At 35.8% G+C, this 17648-nt stretch overlaps 1 protein-coding gene across 4 annotated transcripts in view; it reads right to left on the reverse strand.

Moving 5' to 3' along the window:
- The window catches only part of Brd10 (bromodomain containing 10), an 85857-nt gene that overhangs the window by 27596 nt on the left and 40613 nt on the right, over window positions 1–17648 (reverse strand). For all 4 annotated transcript variants that reach the window (XM_060388264.1, XM_060388271.1, XM_060388270.1 and 1 more), the window contains 2 exons: window positions 12328–13745; window positions 1596–1675 (listed from right to left, as the gene is read on the reverse strand). In XM_060388264.1, coding sequence (XP_060244247.1) covers window positions 1596–1675; window positions 12328–13745 — 1498 coding nt within the window. The remainder of the gene's footprint in view (window positions 1–1595; window positions 1676–12327; window positions 13746–17648) is intronic.

Genomic DNA, 17648 nt, shown 5'->3' on the forward strand with positions numbered 1-17648 from the left:
AAAAAAAAAAGAACCAGGAAATAGACTATATTTATTTTAAATAGCTTAGTCTAACAAAACATGTACTTTTGACCTTAAATTTCTGAGCGATAAACAAATGGTCAATAACTCACTGGAAATACCATTTACAACAATGTTTTCCATCATGTTTCCATGAGCCAGAGTAAAAAACAAAAAGCAAACAACAAAACATTTACCATACATGTCAATACACATACACACAGAGGCAACTAAAACCACAGTTCCATAAAATAGCATATATGACTATACATATTCATGATATTATGTGTGACACAGATGTGTGATATAGCAATATATTTTTTAAAATTTTGGTAACTTAAAGAAATGCTGGTCATGTAATCCACTGAGTTGATTTCATATATCACCACCCACAACCGTACAAAGTACTACCTATGCAGTTTGTGTTACGATGACATACAAGAATCCACTTACGACGCTAGGAACTAGGAAAATACCAAAGATGGGTCACTCTGTCCTACGATATACAGTTATATATTAAGAAATTGGAGAAAAAACGAGTGGGAGAAATAAGTAGCACCATTACCAGTGGCAGCATAAAGCTATAATAGTATACCACTAACATGTTACAAGCAATGAATGGAAGTATGGCCTCCAGTCATATAAATACAATCTAGTAAATTATATTTACTAAACAAAGGTTACGTAAAAAATTCTAAAGAATGTAATTCATCCTAAAGTCATTAAAGTATTCTACTATAAAATATATTTTGTTTTACTATTTAAGGATACTTGATTTTTTATCAATTTTCAACTTACCCTAAATAAGATTTTTATTAAAAGTAGATGAATAATACTGTTACACAGCCTTTTTCTTGCCCCTTTATTTTCCTAACTACTTAAAACCTACAAAATCAATTGTATCACTTTTAGTTTATGAGCTTATAAACTTTTTTAAATGGACTGGCTACAACATTGTAAAAGGTTTTTTTCTTTTTTTAAAGAAAGTGTCATTTGTTGAAGAAAATACTTATTCTATAAATAGAAAATAAAGGCATACATAGTTATGTTAAGATTGCTTATCTCAATTAGTACATATGGCAGAATTTTCTTTTGCAGAAATGTTCAAAGACTATTATATTTAGCCTTTACAAAATATAATTTATAGCTAAGAGTTAAAAGAACTGTTTTTCAAATTAATCAGTCTATCATTTTTGTTTTGCTTAAATATGTAAGAATGGATTACCAGAGTAACATTACTATGCACAAAGCCTGTTTTTTTCCTTAGAAGAGTCATTTACACATTTGTTTATGAATATATGAATACAGACACAAAGAAGAGAGATATGTGTACACACACGTCCATTAAACTACATCTACAAAAGCTGGTATAGGAAACTAAAAACACCAAGGTTTATGAAAGATAATGAGGTTTTAAAAAACTACATTTTTGTCTACATTTATACTTCAGAAACACATTGTTAGAAAGTCATTACATGTATACACACTGTAGTTTCTTGAAATTCTGCCATTCTCTCAAGAAACTGCACTGAAACAAAAAAAAAATTAAACAACAACAACAAAAAAAACCTTGGAAACAATGTTGAAACATTTACCTGAAACTCCGGCACAGCAGGTGACTTTGTGACAGTTTTCCTCTTCTTTGTAATTGCTTTTTTAGATATGGATTTTTTTCCTTTCAAGATTAAAAGAGAAAAAACTTCATAATGCTGTTTACAGCACCTCATTAACAGAAACCAAATTACATAGAGCCTTGAAAGTTAAACTGTAACTAACAGATGGTTGCTTGTAAGTCAAATGAAAATAATGAATCAAACAAGCCTCAGTGAAAGCAAATATTAAACTGTAACCACCAGTAACAGACACATTAACTATGCTGTGTATTTATGTAAGAACCAAGATTATTACGCTTTTCAAGGTGATGCATAAACATTTGAATTTTTTTAAAAGGAGTAGGCATAAAGCCACAAAACTACTGCTTAGTTAAAATCTGCATTCACAGCTTATGATACAGCACAGTAAGGAGCCTTACCTGAATAATGACTTAGGAACCTCGGTAAGTATTTTATCTAAAGATAACACATTGCTCAGCCAAAAAGCGGAAACCCCTTAGGAACATTAGGATGCCATTCCTTTAGCTCTGTATTTGGTAGTACTACCAAATATTTTGGTAGTACTTGATAGCCAAAGTTTTTTAAAAAGTATAATTAGCATATCCATTAAATGTGCAATAGTATTTTGTGTACTCAGAAATCAGGAAAAATAAACCTCATCCTTAAAGAGTCCAATTTCCAGAACACATCTGAAGTATGTATCTATTTCTTTGCATTTAGCTTCACGAAAAATCACACACACACACACACACACACACACACACTTTTGGCAAGGAACATGCTAAAATGTATTTTTCCTTACTCTGTTTTACTGTTGAGGATCTCACACTGTAACCAAAATGCTCACAGAAATTCTTTTGCCTCAGGCCCCTACAAACTGGCATTATACATGTGAGCTACCACATCTTCTCCTTGTGTGTAATTATGAAATAACAAATTTATTTAATTGTGGGCTAGAGAAATGGCTCAGGGGTTTTAAAAACACTGGCTGCTCTTCCAGAGGATCTGGGTTCCATTCCCAGAAACCCCAGATGGTGGCTTACAACTCTAGTTCCATGAGATCATTCTCTTGTGGTCTTCAGACACTACACGCACATGGTGTGCAGACATACATGCAGGCAAAACATACACACACAAAATAAAAATAAGACAATTTAATTGTGCAACAAATGTTGCATAAAGACACTGGTTTATGAGGACAGTAAGAAATTACTGAATGGAGATCCTGTCTTCTAGGAGTTCATCATCTTCAGGAGCATGAAAACGTCTGTTAAATTTTTTGCTATGTACTGGTTTTAAATCCCAGGTCTGTGCGTGCTGGCCAACTGTTCTACCTCAGAGCAACATTGCGATTCTTCTCCTGTTAACTCTGATTCACAATTATTTTTAGACTAAAATCAACTCAATACTTAACTTTTCAAAAGAGAAAAGTTACTTTATATAATTCTAATCTCTTTAAATATTTTTTAAATTGATAAGATCTCACATGTTAATTTTGTTGCAGCATCTTATTCAACCCAATTAAAATAATTTCCAATTATAATATAATTGTTATTTTCTGTATTCCTGAAAGGGAAGAAAATCACAGAATTATAACTTGAATATTTCCTAAATTTGATTCAAAATGTATATGTACTATGACTGAACTATGTGAATTTCGAGGTGCTTATGTTCAAACAGATTTCACTGTTTGGTTTAAATTAAATGAATATAATAAATTAGCCAACATACATTTCCTTTATCATCATCACCATTATTTGCTTCTGTGCTTACCTTGTTACCTATGACAATACTAACTCTAGGAGAATAGAGGAGCTGTTAAAATGAGCAATACTTAGGTAGAAATGACCAAATTTTTAGTGTCTGTAAAATGCAGCTAGCTCAAGGAGCCTTTCAGATCTGAATGCCAGGATGCCTTTTCTATTTGTAATTTTAAGGTTTTAAAGATTTATTTATTTTTATGTGTATGAGTGGTTTGCTTGCATGTATGTTTGTGTACTATATGTGTGACTGGTACCCAAGGAAGTCAGGAGAGGCTACTGAATCCCTGAGAACTGGAGCTTCGGAACACTGAGTCACCACTCGGATTCCAGTACCTCTGGGAGAACAAGTGCTGAGCCAGCCATCTATCTCACCATTATAATTTTTTTTTTTTTTTTTAGAAAGTTCACAGAAAAGATTTGCTAAGTAAAAGTAAGTCTGCCTTACATTTTGTGGAGAGGGTTTAAAAGCACAATTTGAACAAAAGTAATTTTTCCCACAATCCTTCTTTTATTGTTGTATTGGGCTTTTTTCTCTCTCTCTTTCTTTGGTCCTGTACCCCAGGCTAGCTTAGATCTTAGTTGAAGATGATCTTGAATTTATTCTCCTACTTCCAACTGCTGAATTATAAGCATGCCCCATTACTTTAAAAATAATTATTTACTTCATGTGCATATATGTCCAAGTATGTGCTTCCACACCCCTGTGGAAGTCAGAGGGCAACTAGTAGGAGTATGTTCTCTAATTCCACAAGGTGCATTGAGGGATCAAACTTAGGTTGTGTGGCTTGGCAGCAGGTTCCTGTAACTATCAAGCCATCTTTTTTCTTTTTTTGCCATGTAGTCCTAGCTGTCCTCAAACTCATGACAACTCTCCTACCTCGTTTCCTTAATACTGGGACTATGTGTATGAACTACAATGCCATTTGGACCATGCTAGGGATCATGCCTGGGTTGTATGCATGCTAGTCAAGCACTTTACCAACTGAATTACATCCCTAGTTCCTTTAATTAGCTTAAATTCACTCATTTGGCTCTGTAACTACACACACCTTTAATAGTCAAATGCAATTTATATTGTTGCCTCATAGACTTTTCAACTCAGGTTGTAAATTCTCAATAAATTCTAGCAGCTATTTTATGTGAGTGGATTTAGAAAGTTATGTGGTTACTTCCTTCAGTCATTATTAGGCTGATTAAATGTTATTAAGTTCCTGGACATACTGCTGCATCTGCAGTCATGTAGTGGCTTTAAGATTGAGCTCTAGACCCAAGCTATGTGGACTTGGACATCTGCTATAGCCACCCACTAGGTATATGACCTTGAGTATGTAAGTAAACAGCTTGTGGAAATTGGTTCTCTCCCTCCACAATGTGGGATCTGGGTACTGAACTCAGGTTATCAAGCTTGGTAGCAAGTATCTCTAACTGAAGTGATGAGCAATCTCACCAAGCTCTGAAAAATCTTACTTTTTAATCTTTTTTTTTCTTGCTTCTTCTTTTGTTATGTCTTATGTTCCCTGATATATATATATATATATATATATATATATATATATATATATATATATATATATTTTACATTAGGTCCACTAATGTAATACCCATCAAGCAATTGTAACTAAATTTTTTTCCTCTTATGTTTTGAGTTACAGATGACAGAAATTATACATTCTCAACACAAAGCATAGCTTCCAAGAAGTATTCCTTAAATACTAGAATTCCATTTCTTTAATTTTTATTTTTTAGAATTCCATTTTTTGGTCCTTGTGGAGCTCCTATCCACAGGGTCTTTTCTGAGACTGACATTCAACCAAGGACCATGTATGGATATAACCTAGAACCTCCACTCAGATATAGCCTGTGGTAGCTCAGTAACCAATTGGTTTCCCAAAGTGAGGGGAACAAGGACTATTTCTAAAAGGAACTCAATGACTGGCTCTTTGGCCTCCCCACCCCCAAAGGGAGGAGCAGTCCTGTTAGGCCACAGAGGAGGGCTTTGCAGCCAGTCCTGAAGATACCTGATAAAACAGGATCAGATGAATGGGGAGGAGGTCCCCCCCATCAGTGGACTTGGAAAGGGGCACGGTGGAGATGAGGGAGGGAGGGAGGGAGGGACTGGGAGGGAATGAGGGATTGGGACACGGCTGGGATACAGAGTTAATAAAATGTAACTGATAAAAAAATAAAAAATAAATAAATAAAATAAAAAAAAAACAAAAAAACAAAAACAAAAAACAACAACAAAAAAAAAAAGAATTCCATTTTTTAATCAGAAAAAAATGACAGTATAGTGGCAGGAGGGAAAAAGGCAAGTTATTTCTTAAAAATTCTGTGCACCTAGTTGAGTCCCTTTTGTATTGAAGACCACACTGAAATTACTTAAGTAATTAATACTTTATTCAGTCCTGGAAATTGAACCCAAGGGCACAATGCTTTCTTGCACAACACTGCCAGTCATATCCCCAGGTCGCTCTTGAATATGAGGATCCTATGGCCTCCGCCTCTGTAGTGTCTGCGATGATAAGTGGGCATGACCATTCCTGGTTTAATTTATAGTGTTCACCAAAGTTTTACAAATGACTTAATAGTGGACATAGGAGGACTAATGCTTATAGTGGTTATAAGAGGACTAATATTTATTGGGAACCTACTATATGCCATACTTACTAAAAATGATTTAATATAAATTATTTCTCAAAACAACTGTTGAAAGTAGGTAATAACCAATATTTTACTAGAGATAACTAAAGATCAAAAGGATTAGTTCACATACTCAAGTGCCAATAAGTAAGCATCACACCCAGGGATTCTAACTCCAAAGTCCAAGTTCCTTCCACCATGCAGCTCTATTTCACAAAAGCCATAGCTGCCATTTGTTGATTCCCACTATGAACCAACTGATAGGCATGACAGGTTTATGAATGTTATTTTATCTTGCTAGAAAAATAGCAAGATAGAGACTATATTAGCTCATTATTAACGAATAAATTATAAACAGAAATTAATGGAGGATTTATAGCTACTATGCACTGGAGCAGATATTAACTATATTTCTCTCACTTCAAAACTATACTGTTGATGGTATAACTCTGCTTTCTTTCAGACTTATGCAGGAATGATATGTGCTTCTGAATGACCTCAGAGTAATCTTTTTTAAAAAATCAGGATTAAAAGATTTGCAATTCACTGTTGCTTAATACCTTGTGCAACCTCAAAAGATAGCCTGAATATTTGTTTCCCATTGCTTGCTAAAATTCAGGCTTTTAAAATTAAACATTACTTTTTATATAAAGCAAGATTAGTACAAAACTACACAGCCATTATTTGGGTTTACTTGGAGAGGCTAGCAGTGAAGTACAAACACCAGTAATCTATAACTGAAAAATATTCCTTTTCTATCAGGCAAAAGCGTCCTCATTCACTGAGCAGGTAGCTTTATGAGAAACACATAAATAATTGTGAGGAAGAAAGGGGCATCAGTCTGACTTGCCAGGTCAAATCAATTATGTCTGAACAATGGGGTTAAAGACGCCACAGCCTAATCACCTTCATATTCCAGTTATTTGGTAATTTGTTTTTTGTTTCAGAACAAGACATACACAAACTGCCACCAGTGGGGCATTTTCACGGCTTGAACATACTCAAGGCTTTTACGCTCAGAGCCCCAAATCACCTAGTCTCATAAAACCAAATATAATCTACGCCTAAGACTGTGTGTGAATCAGAAATCAGTTTAAAATATAAGCAGAATTTCAAATATGATGTTTTCATCCCACACCACTGAGCTTAAAACAGTCACATGCGAAGTTAATTTGTGCTCGGAAAACATAAGAATATCTTAATAATCCTTACTTAAAAACTCTGTAATGTTATAAAAGTACACGCAATGACGCTCTCTAAAACACCATACTCAGAACAACTTAAAGAACTCATATTTCACCTAAAAGAAAACTGTAATTAAAAAATGTATTGTCCTCTAACTATGTCTCCTCCTTTATAATCTGGAACTGGAAATTCAATTCTCCTTTCTCTCATTCTATTCCTTATTTTTATTCCCATCCTTCACCTGTGTTCCTGGTCTGTTTTCATTCCTTGGTCAGATGGGCTACTCAAAGACTTTTAACAATTCTTTTCTGGATCTATGATTTCCATGGTTTAACATTCTCCAAATACAGACATTACCTTCCTTTTTTTTTTTTTTTTTTTTTTTTTTTTTGCTTTACAATAATTATTAAGTGGACGGGTAAAAGACATAAGTTACTGTTAAAAGTAAAAAAATCCAAGGACACTGTATGATATTCAACAGTGGATCTGGGAAGTGCTTGGGATGTCAAAGCACAGAAATGGAGTTTAATTTGTGTCTTATTTACTACACATGCATGTCTTAAACTAAGTTTCTGGACTGCTGTCAGTAAACAATTTGATCTTAATTAAACCATTGATTTTCAGATTGTTCCCCTTGCTTATGAAGAATGTTCTTGTCATAATGGTTATTTTCTTTTACCTAATCACACAATATGTTAATTCTTAAACATCCAATTATCTTTCTCTTTAACTTAGTGTTACATGAATATTAGTTCTGAGAGGGAAAAAAAGACCTGAAAAAAAAAAAAAAATAGGTGCCAAGTTCTGCTACTTTCTGTACAGCCTCTTAAGACAAGAATGTTTTGTTGTTGTTGTTTTCTTTTTGTCAATGCGGTAGAAAAGTTACATGGCATCCCTTATCTGTATTTAAATTTCTCTTCAAAGTCATCTGCCAGCTCATTTAAACTCTACCAGATTTTTATGGCTATTTCATTACACCTTAATTATCCTTTCAGATTTTTCTTCTAATCTTGCCATTTATTAGCTGTGTAACCCTGGAAAAGTAAATAGATCTTCCTCTTCCTCATTTAAAAAATATTTATAAAATCTTGGGGCTGGAAAGATGACTCAGCAGTTAAAAACACTGGCTACTCTTCTAGAAGACTAGGGTTAAGTTCTCAGCACCCACATATTAGCTCACAACCATCTCTAACTCCAGTTCCAGTGGGTCTATCACCTCTTCTGGTCCCCTTCTCCAGTACATGCACCCATGTGATGTACATATGTAAACGAAGGCAAAACACTAAGATACATAAAATAAAAATAACAGTAGTCATCTATTTTTAGAGTTTTTATGATTAAATGAAATAAAATTTATACAGGCTAACAGTCTTACATGTTCCTCCTGAGGGAGAAATAGAAGGGACATTAAATAAAATAGCACAGGGATGAGGATGTAATTTAGTGGTTGTACTAAATGTCCTTTTTTTGTGAAATCTTTCCATGACATACACTGAGCTTTTCTATTTTTGTTGTATGGTCTTGGTTATTAAATTGAGAAGCCTATTTATCAGTTTTTATTTCAGATTTATTTCTTGTAAGTTTTTATCTGCATGTATATATGCTGAAGCCAGAAGAGTGTTAGAACCTCTGGCAGTGCAGTTGTGGCTGGTGCTCTTTGTGAGTGCTAAGAAATGAACTCAGGTCCTCTGCAAGAATAGCAAATGCTCTTTTTTTTTTATTATTTAAAATTTACTTATTATGTATACAGTGTTCTGCCTGCATATACGCCTGCATACCAGAAGAGGGAACCGATGGTTGTGAGCCAGCATGTGGCAGCTGGGAAGTGAACTCAGGATCTTTAGAAGAGCAGCTAGTGCTCTTAACCTTTGAGCCATCTCTCCAGTCCCCAGCAAATGCTCCTGAGAGTTGAGCCACCTCCATAGATGCATATTTACCAGTTTTGAACTTAATTTTTTTTTGTTTTTTTTTTTGAACTTAATTTTTTTTTCTCTCTCTTTTAATTAGCCAAGCATAGGACACCTTAATCTCAGTACTTTATAGGCAAAGATATATCTCCTCTAGTTCCAGGCTTGCCTGGTTAACAGAGTTCTAGGCCAGCTGGAGCTACACAGTAAGACCTTGCCTCAAAAGAAAAACAAAACAAAACAAAACAAAACATATATATATATATATATATATACACATATGTATATATGTATATATGTGAGTGTATGTGTGTATATGTATGATAGATTGTGTGTGTATATCTAGATCAAAGGACAGCTTGTAGGAGTTGGTTCTCTTCTTCTACCCTATGGGTTTCAGGAATGAGCTTGGTCATCAGGCTTGGCAGTAAGAACCTTTACTAAACTGAGCCATCTCACTGACCATAGTGTCTAACCTTTAAGAAAATAAGACCACTTGCCTTATCTATTCAGCTCAGTTTAGAGGTATCACAAATGATCTGACTAAAAAGCGTGACTACTGAGGTGGAAACTCCTTTAAACTAAAACTACCTTAAGTCAGATGAGGTGGCACATGCCTGTAATCCCAGCACTTGAGGGGCATAGGCATGTAGATCTCTGTGAGTTTGGGGTCACCCTGGTCTATAAAATGAGTCCAGGGCTACATAAAGAAACCCTGCCTCAAAAAAAAAAAAAAAAGATGGATAACTTAAGATAAAGGTCTTTTATTAGTGCAAATGCAGTAAATGTAAGCTATTATTTATAAATTATTATTTATAAATCTGAGCTATTTGCTTCACACAATCTGTAACAATATTAAAACACTCATCAAAATATTCTAAAAATAAATGCCACTGTTCGTTATTATAAAGAATCTGGTTGCACATGCCTACAATCCTAGCACTCGGGGAGGTAGAGGCAGACAGATCTCTGTGAATTCAAAGTCGTCCTGCTCTACAAATTAAGTCCAGGACAGCCAAGGCTACACAGAAAAAAACCTGTCTAGAACCTTCCCCCCCCAAAAAAAAAGTATTATAAAGAAATGTTTAATGATTGAATTATGTATTTAATTAGGAAAATAATTGGAAGTTTCCTTAAAGAAGTGATATAAGAATGAGGAAAAGGGCTTCTTTTAAAAAAATAATTTTTTTGCTTAATAGTAGAAAATAGACTGCTTTTGCTTTTCTACTAATGGCAATAATAACTTTAAAAAGAATGCATTTAAAAAAAAAACTTTGATTTTTTTTCCTCTGAAAAAGTTATTTCTATTTATTGTTGTTTATATATATATATATATATATGGATCTCACAAGGTCCTGCCACTAGACAAAAAGAGTTGCAGGCAATTAATTGCTGTTAAGGAGAATTGGTCTGTTCCAGAGATCAGCGCCATCCCCACTGGCAGATTATCCAATCATAAAATAAGCAGCTTGAAACATAAAACAAATGCTTTATCCTTATTACATCTCACGTTTGTAAGACCTGAAAGCCAGAGAATAAAAGACTTTCACAGATTCTTTGTAAATTTTTATTCCAGAGGTTTATTTCTGAAAGCTACTTTAAAAAATTGGGTCAATATGAACCATTTTCGAAGTTTTAGTTCCACAATCTAGGCTTGGTTTTGGTATTAAACATTATACTACGTTAAGAATTTATATTTATTTATTGTATGCACACTACCATACAACCCCCTTCGTGTGTGTGTGTGAGAAAGTATATGTGTGTTAGAACTCAGGTCATCAAGCTTCGTGGCAAAAGCTTTTACCTGCTGAAACATCTCTCTGTCCTATACTTTATCAATGATTCTTTACATATGTTTTAGAACATACTGAGTTCTAGTTAATGATTTAAATAATTAAGAGCTCACTCCTTATTTGATAACCCAGGAGCAGTTTCTGCTAATATAATTAACTGTAGCTGTGAGAAGGAATTAAAATGAAACCCAAAAATGATGACTGGAAACAACTCATTTCGGTAAGCAATTCTTATTCTTTCCCTCCATCAAGCAATTTGTGTAATAAAGGTTAATAAAATTGATCATATGTCTATCCTGCGGTAAATGAGACATAAACTGATTAAAACAGATAACAGAAAACACAAAAGTAACAGTCCTTAAAACAACAACAACAACAAAAAACCCCAATCAACCTGCGTAGTACTTTTGTTGTTAAAAAAGGCTGCTGACAAATATATGGGTTATTTAAATTTGGCAAGAGACACACAAAACCTTTATAAGTATATGATTCATACTTTGTAATTTATTAGTTGACATAATTCCTAGGTTCAGTTTTTCTAGATGTGAAAATATATACTGAAAAAAAAGTGCTTAAAAATGTGATATAAAGATCAGACCCAAGTAAATAATATAATTACTCTAGATAAAAAAAAATAAGCTGGTATACTTGTGCTGTCCTCAGCTTGGATGAAAAAGAAATCACTTAATGTAAGTAATGAGGCACATCATTTATAGAAAAAAAACATAAAAATATTCAAATATGTCAATCAAAATTGAAATTTATTCAGATGTATTAAACTATTTTTGCTGTTAGTATATAAAAATATCGCATGTCCTGGGGGTTTTTATTTATTTATTGCAATTTACTCACTTTGTATCCCTGCTACAGCCTCCTCCGTAGTCGCCTCCCAATCCCACCCACCCTCCCTCTTCTCCCCCTGTGCCCTTACCCTAGTCCCCTGACAGGGGAGGACCTCTGCCCCTTCCATCTGACCCTAGGCTATCAGGTCTCATCAGGACTAGCTACATTATCTTCCTCTGTGGCCTGGTAAGGCTGCAACCCTCCCCACTCCAGGGTGAGGTGATCAAAGAGCCAGCCATTGAGTTCATGCCAGACACAGTCCCTGTACCCCTTAGCAGGGAACCCACTTGGAAACTGAGTAGCCAATGGGCTTCCTCTCCATACAAGGTCCTTGGTTGGAGTATCAGTCTTTGCAGGGACCCCTGGGCCCAGGTTGTTGTTCTCCTTGTAGAGTTCCTGTCCCTTCCAGGTCTTTCTATCTGTCCTGAGTTTTTAACCATGTAAAATAAAACTTAACCCTCTCACACACACATAATTAAGTACACATATGCATTTCAATCTATCATTAAGAGTTCCCATGATGCATAATTGAAAGAAAAACAGAATTACACCTAAAGATGTCTTGCTCATTAGGTCCGCTTACCAGATTTGTGCTTCTTGTGTTTTCCTTTCTTTTTGATGATCAATAATTTATTCTGGATCTCAGGTTTGTAAGACTTGAAGGCAAGAGAATGAAGACCTTCACGCTTTCTTTGTAAATTTTCATTCAAAACATCTTTCAATTTCTTTTTTTTCTTTTTCTTCTTTTTTGCCCTCATTTTGGTTAGTTTGAGTTTTTTGTGGCTCTGTAGTGAGTGCTCTAACAATATATCCCTTACAACTTTATGGCAGTTAATGTCTGGATGATCAACGTGACTTCCATTTATATGAATTTGGCAAGATTTCAGAGCATTTTCTTTTAATGGACTGGATGCTGCCTTTATTTTAGAAGCTTCACCATATTTTTCCTGATTTTCTATAAACCTTATTTCACCTGGACTGAGTGGTTCTCCAAAGCCAGTAAGTTCTCCTGGACTTCTGGGTTTCTGCAAATTTTCCTTACAACAATCAGTCTTTTCAATTTCACAGGGCCCGTGAACTTTAATGTCACAGTTGGATTTTACTTCCATTTCAACAGAGATGTCATGATTATCAAAGTTCATTTTAGCAGGACAACAGGCTGGATCAAAATCAATTTCCTGCTCTTTCTTGAAAGTCGAGGGCAGCCCTTCTCTATGACATCTGTGTTCTCCGTTACTTGTACTAACATAGTCACACTTGAATTTCTCCAGTTTAATCCGAGGTACTCTTTTTACTTTAATGGGTGGAACTGGAAATTCTGGGGCCTGAAAGGGTCTTTGTTTATAGATCCGCACATCTGCACCACAGAACTGTGGAAAATGCACGTAAGCATTCTCCAGATAATCATAACCAAGGATAACTTCCCTACACTCATGAATAGGCTGCCCAAGCACAGCATCTTGAACTTCCTTCTGTGTTTCATACACAAAGTCACAGAGTCCTTTAAGTAGCCACACTTTCTGGTTGAAAGGTAGCTCATGAAAAGGTTTTTCTTCCAACGGACTAACTTCTCCGAGAACCTTAAAAAACTGAGGCGACAAGCCGAGCTTCTCAGCGCAGCTGGCAGGGTTCTCAGTCTGCCCCACAGCAGTGTACCACTGCTGCACCTTCTGCCTCAGCACGGCTTCCCAAGTCCTATAAGGCAAAGTAGGTCTCCGATGTAAGGTGGGTCTGCGATGGGGAGGGCTAAGCAGAGAAGTCATTATTTTAGATAGAAAGGCATTACACTGAGGCATCAGAAGACAGCGTTCCAGTTCATAAAAGACAATTTCTGGCAAGTTTAGAATCTGTTGGGCTAAACAAAGGAAATGCCCAATGGCTGGAATTTCCCACATGTTCTCCATACAGGCTGGAGCTGCTTGAGCAAGAAGTTTTCTTTCCCACTCTTCTACTTCCTTTTGGCAAGCTTCTTCTGCTTCTTTTCTTTCTTGCTCCCGAAGCCTAAACAAAATTTAATACTACTATTACTTAAAGACAGTATCATAAAACACTGAAATTTTAAGTTATATTTATCTTCAATCACTAAGACATTTGTTCTAGTTTTCTATATCATTAAAAAGTGCCCCACTAAAAGTATGTTGTCCCTCAATCCCCATAAGAAAATACATGTACTCCTGCACCCTCAGTTTTATGAGGGTGAACTAACATTATCTCCAGGGTCAGACTCTTTAACTTACTATGTCTATCTACTTTAGCTAATAAAACAGTGAATTTTAACTGTAGTTATTTCATTATGACCTCATATAAAAGCTATAAAATGTTTCTATTTATCACATACATCATTTCTAGAAATTTATAGGAATGGAGCTGCAGGGCAGACAGATTGTAGAGTCTCTGTCTAGCATGTAGCTCAGGGTTTGACTACCCAGCACTGCAGAAGAACTGCATGCTCAAGGCCATTCTTGACTATATTGTAAGTGTAAGATCAACCTGGACTATGAGAAACACTGGCTCAGAAAGACAGAAAAGGATATGGCAAATAATAGTAATAATAATAAAACAATAGAAATAATTTAAGCAAAAGTGATATGATTGTCAGTATTACATAGAGCTTTATTAGAAAAGAAAATCAGAATTACAAAGAAACTGCAGGGGACAGAGAGATGTCTCCGTTAGTAAAGTGCCTGCTGCATACGCATGAGGTTGCGAGGTCAGATCTCAGGACAAGCAAAAGCTGGGCACAGTGTCATGCAGCTATGAGCCCAGTATTTTGTGTATGTGTGGGTGGGCGAGGGTACACAAAGTGGTAGAGATAGGTGGATCCCAGAAGTTAACTGACCGGACAGTCTTGTCTGAAAAAAACAAGGTGGAGAGTGATAGAGAAGACACTGATGCTGAACTCAAGTCTCTATACACACCTGCATATACATGAGCACACACCCAAAGAAACATGCACACACAACACACACACAAAAATAAACTGTATTACTAGCCAAATAGTAAATGAGCCAAGAGGCCTATCATAGGTAAGTAGGTAAGGTAAGATAAATAAAACAGGATATTACTCAGCCATTAAAAAATTAATTTGTTCTTCATTAGTTTCTTTAGATGTATAGAATTTAGTAGGTTTATCCTATATTATATGTCTATATAAGTGAGTATATACTGTGTGCGTCTTTCTGCTTCTGGGATAGTTCACTCAGGATGATCTTTTCCAGATCCCACCATTTACCTGTAAATTTCATGATTTCCTTGTTTTTTATTGCTGAGTAATATTCCATTGTGTAGATGTACCACAATTTCTGTATCCATTCCTCCACTGACAGACATCTGGGCTGTTTCCAGCTTCTGGCTATTACAAATAAGGCTGCTACAAACATGGTTGAGCAAATGAGGTCTCTTGCTAAAATGTTCAATCCCTATCCAGAAAGGCAAAGATGATGGACATCAGAAGAAGGAGAAAAGAGGAAACAAGTCAGGAGCCTGACACAGAGGACCTCTGAAAGGCTCTGCCCTGCAGACTATCAACACAGATGCTGAGACTTAAGGGCAACCTTTGGGCAGAGTGCAGGAAATCTTAGGGAAGAAGTGGGAAACAGTAAGATCTAGAGAGGACAGGAACTCTACAAGGAGAGCAACAGAACCAAAGAATCTGAGCATAAGGGTCTTTCCTGAGACTGATACTTCAACCAAGGATCATGCATGGAGATAACCTAAGACCCCTGCACAGATGTAGCCCATGGAAGTTTAGTATCCAAGTGGGTTCCATTGTAATAGGAACTGAGACTGTCTCTGACATGAACTGATTGGCCTGCTCTTTAATTATCTCCCCCTAAGGGGGAAGCAGTATTACCAGGTCACAGAAGAAAACAAGGCAGCCACTCCTGATGAGACCTAATTGACTAGGATCAGAAGGAAGGAAAAGAAGACCTCCCCTATCAGTGGACTTGGGGAGGGGCATGCATGCAGAGGGCAGAGGAAGGGAGGGATTGGGACGGGAGGAGGGAGGAAACCACAGGGGGGATACAAAGTGAATAAAGTGTAATTAATAAAGAAGTTAAAAAATAAAAAAGAGTGTAAAAAATTAATTTGCTATTAGCAATACGGATGGAAATAAAAATCATTATGTAAGTGAAATAAACCATAATCAGAAAGACAAAGGTTGCAACTTTTCACTCATTTGTAGAAATTAAAAAGTGCATCTAATGGAAGAACCAAGTGAAATAATGATTATAAGAGGCCAGGAAAAAGGAGCGTGTAGAAAGCAGTCAGAGGGCTGGAGAGATGGCTCAGTGGTCAAGAGCACTGTCTACTCTTCCAAAGGAACGGGGTTCAATTTCCAGCACCCACATGGCAGCTCCAACTGTCAGTAATGCCAATTCCAAAGGATCTTACACCTTCACACTAATGTACATAAAATAAAATTAAACAAATTATATAAAAAAATAAAAGAAGTATTTAGAAAATACCAAAACACAGACAGGAAGAATTCTGAGCTTCAGCAATTGTAATCTTTTAAGTAAATACGCAGTAAAAACTACATTGACAAAGATCATGAGTTTTTTTTTCCTTCTTTCTTTTATAGAATAATTCTATTTTATAGTTTTAGCTAAGAGTTCACACTGTTATCTCACTTATATTAAAAATATAATCAGTTATTTTATAGACTCATTCATTAAATAATATTAATACAGATACCTCCATGAATACTTTAGTATGTGTACTAAATTGCACTTGGCCATCCAAAAAATATTAAATATTATTAACATAATTCAGCTGTTGAGGGCCAGCAAGATGGCTCAGATGGTAAAGCTACTTGTTGCAAGCCTGATGACTGGAATTTGACCTTCAGGATGGAAGGAAAGATTCAGCTCCCAGAACTTGTCCTCGGCAACAAATAATATATCCAAGTACAAAGGCAAATACAAATATATTTAAAAATTTTTAGTTTCATGATACTGTGTCTCAAAAACAGAACAGGATAAATGGCTGCTCCCTCTAAAATGTTTTTACAGTTCTGAAGAATTTCATTTTCACTCTGTGGTAGAGGCAGCAGTAGGAGGCTGGTAGAACGTGGTGTCTTCCATTTATAAAGAGGCCAATCTGAGAGGCTTCAATTTAATTACTGGAAAAAAGGAGGAAAAAAAGGGAGAATGTATTCCTAAACTGACAAACACCACTGTGCCTTAGCAGGTCAGGCCCAAAAGGCAGAACCCATAAACTTTTCGGTTACATGGAGGTTGTAAGAAAACCATTAAACAATGGTCAGAAGCCCAAGACCAAAGTACCCAAGACTCAGTGTCTAATTATTCTACATGTCTTGCAACATAAATGTTTTAAATATTGTCCAGAAGAAGCAACACACTAAGAAAATTAAGAAAGCTATAGAATATGTTAAGCTTTTGACCAAAAGAATGAAGGAAGCTAAATTAAAAAGCCAGGAACAGATTGTAAAGAACCATACACTGTCTATACTTAGCAATTTTGAAAAAGGCACATGGAAACCCATTCTATAAGCACTTATATTTAGTGACCCTACACAGGAAATTTTGCTTCTTCACAAAACCATACAATGTCGAATAAGAAGCCCAGTGCTAGGTGTGTGATACCTCCCTTCAAGTTGTTGTTCAGAGGTATCCAGAGATCAAAGCAACACAGGCTGTTGACAATGCTCTTGGTTGCCTGCTACAATCTAATGGCAAGACCCTGTTGTTGATGACACCACACACACAGGTCACAGGACTTGAAGAAATCAAGTTGGCAATGAGCATAGAGCGTCCTCGCTACTGGCTTTCATAGTGCTGGATGGTGTGATACAGCCTGCTGGGTGAAAAAAGTCAACAGTCTCACCCAGCTGAGAACCCTGTGAGCTATAATAATAAACACTATGGAGAGACATGCTCA

Source organism: Meriones unguiculatus, chromosome 1, assembly GCF_030254825.1.
Source record: "Meriones unguiculatus strain TT.TT164.6M chromosome 1, Bangor_MerUng_6.1, whole genome shotgun sequence".
Lineage (NCBI taxonomy): Eukaryota > Metazoa > Chordata > Mammalia > Rodentia > Muridae > Meriones > Meriones unguiculatus.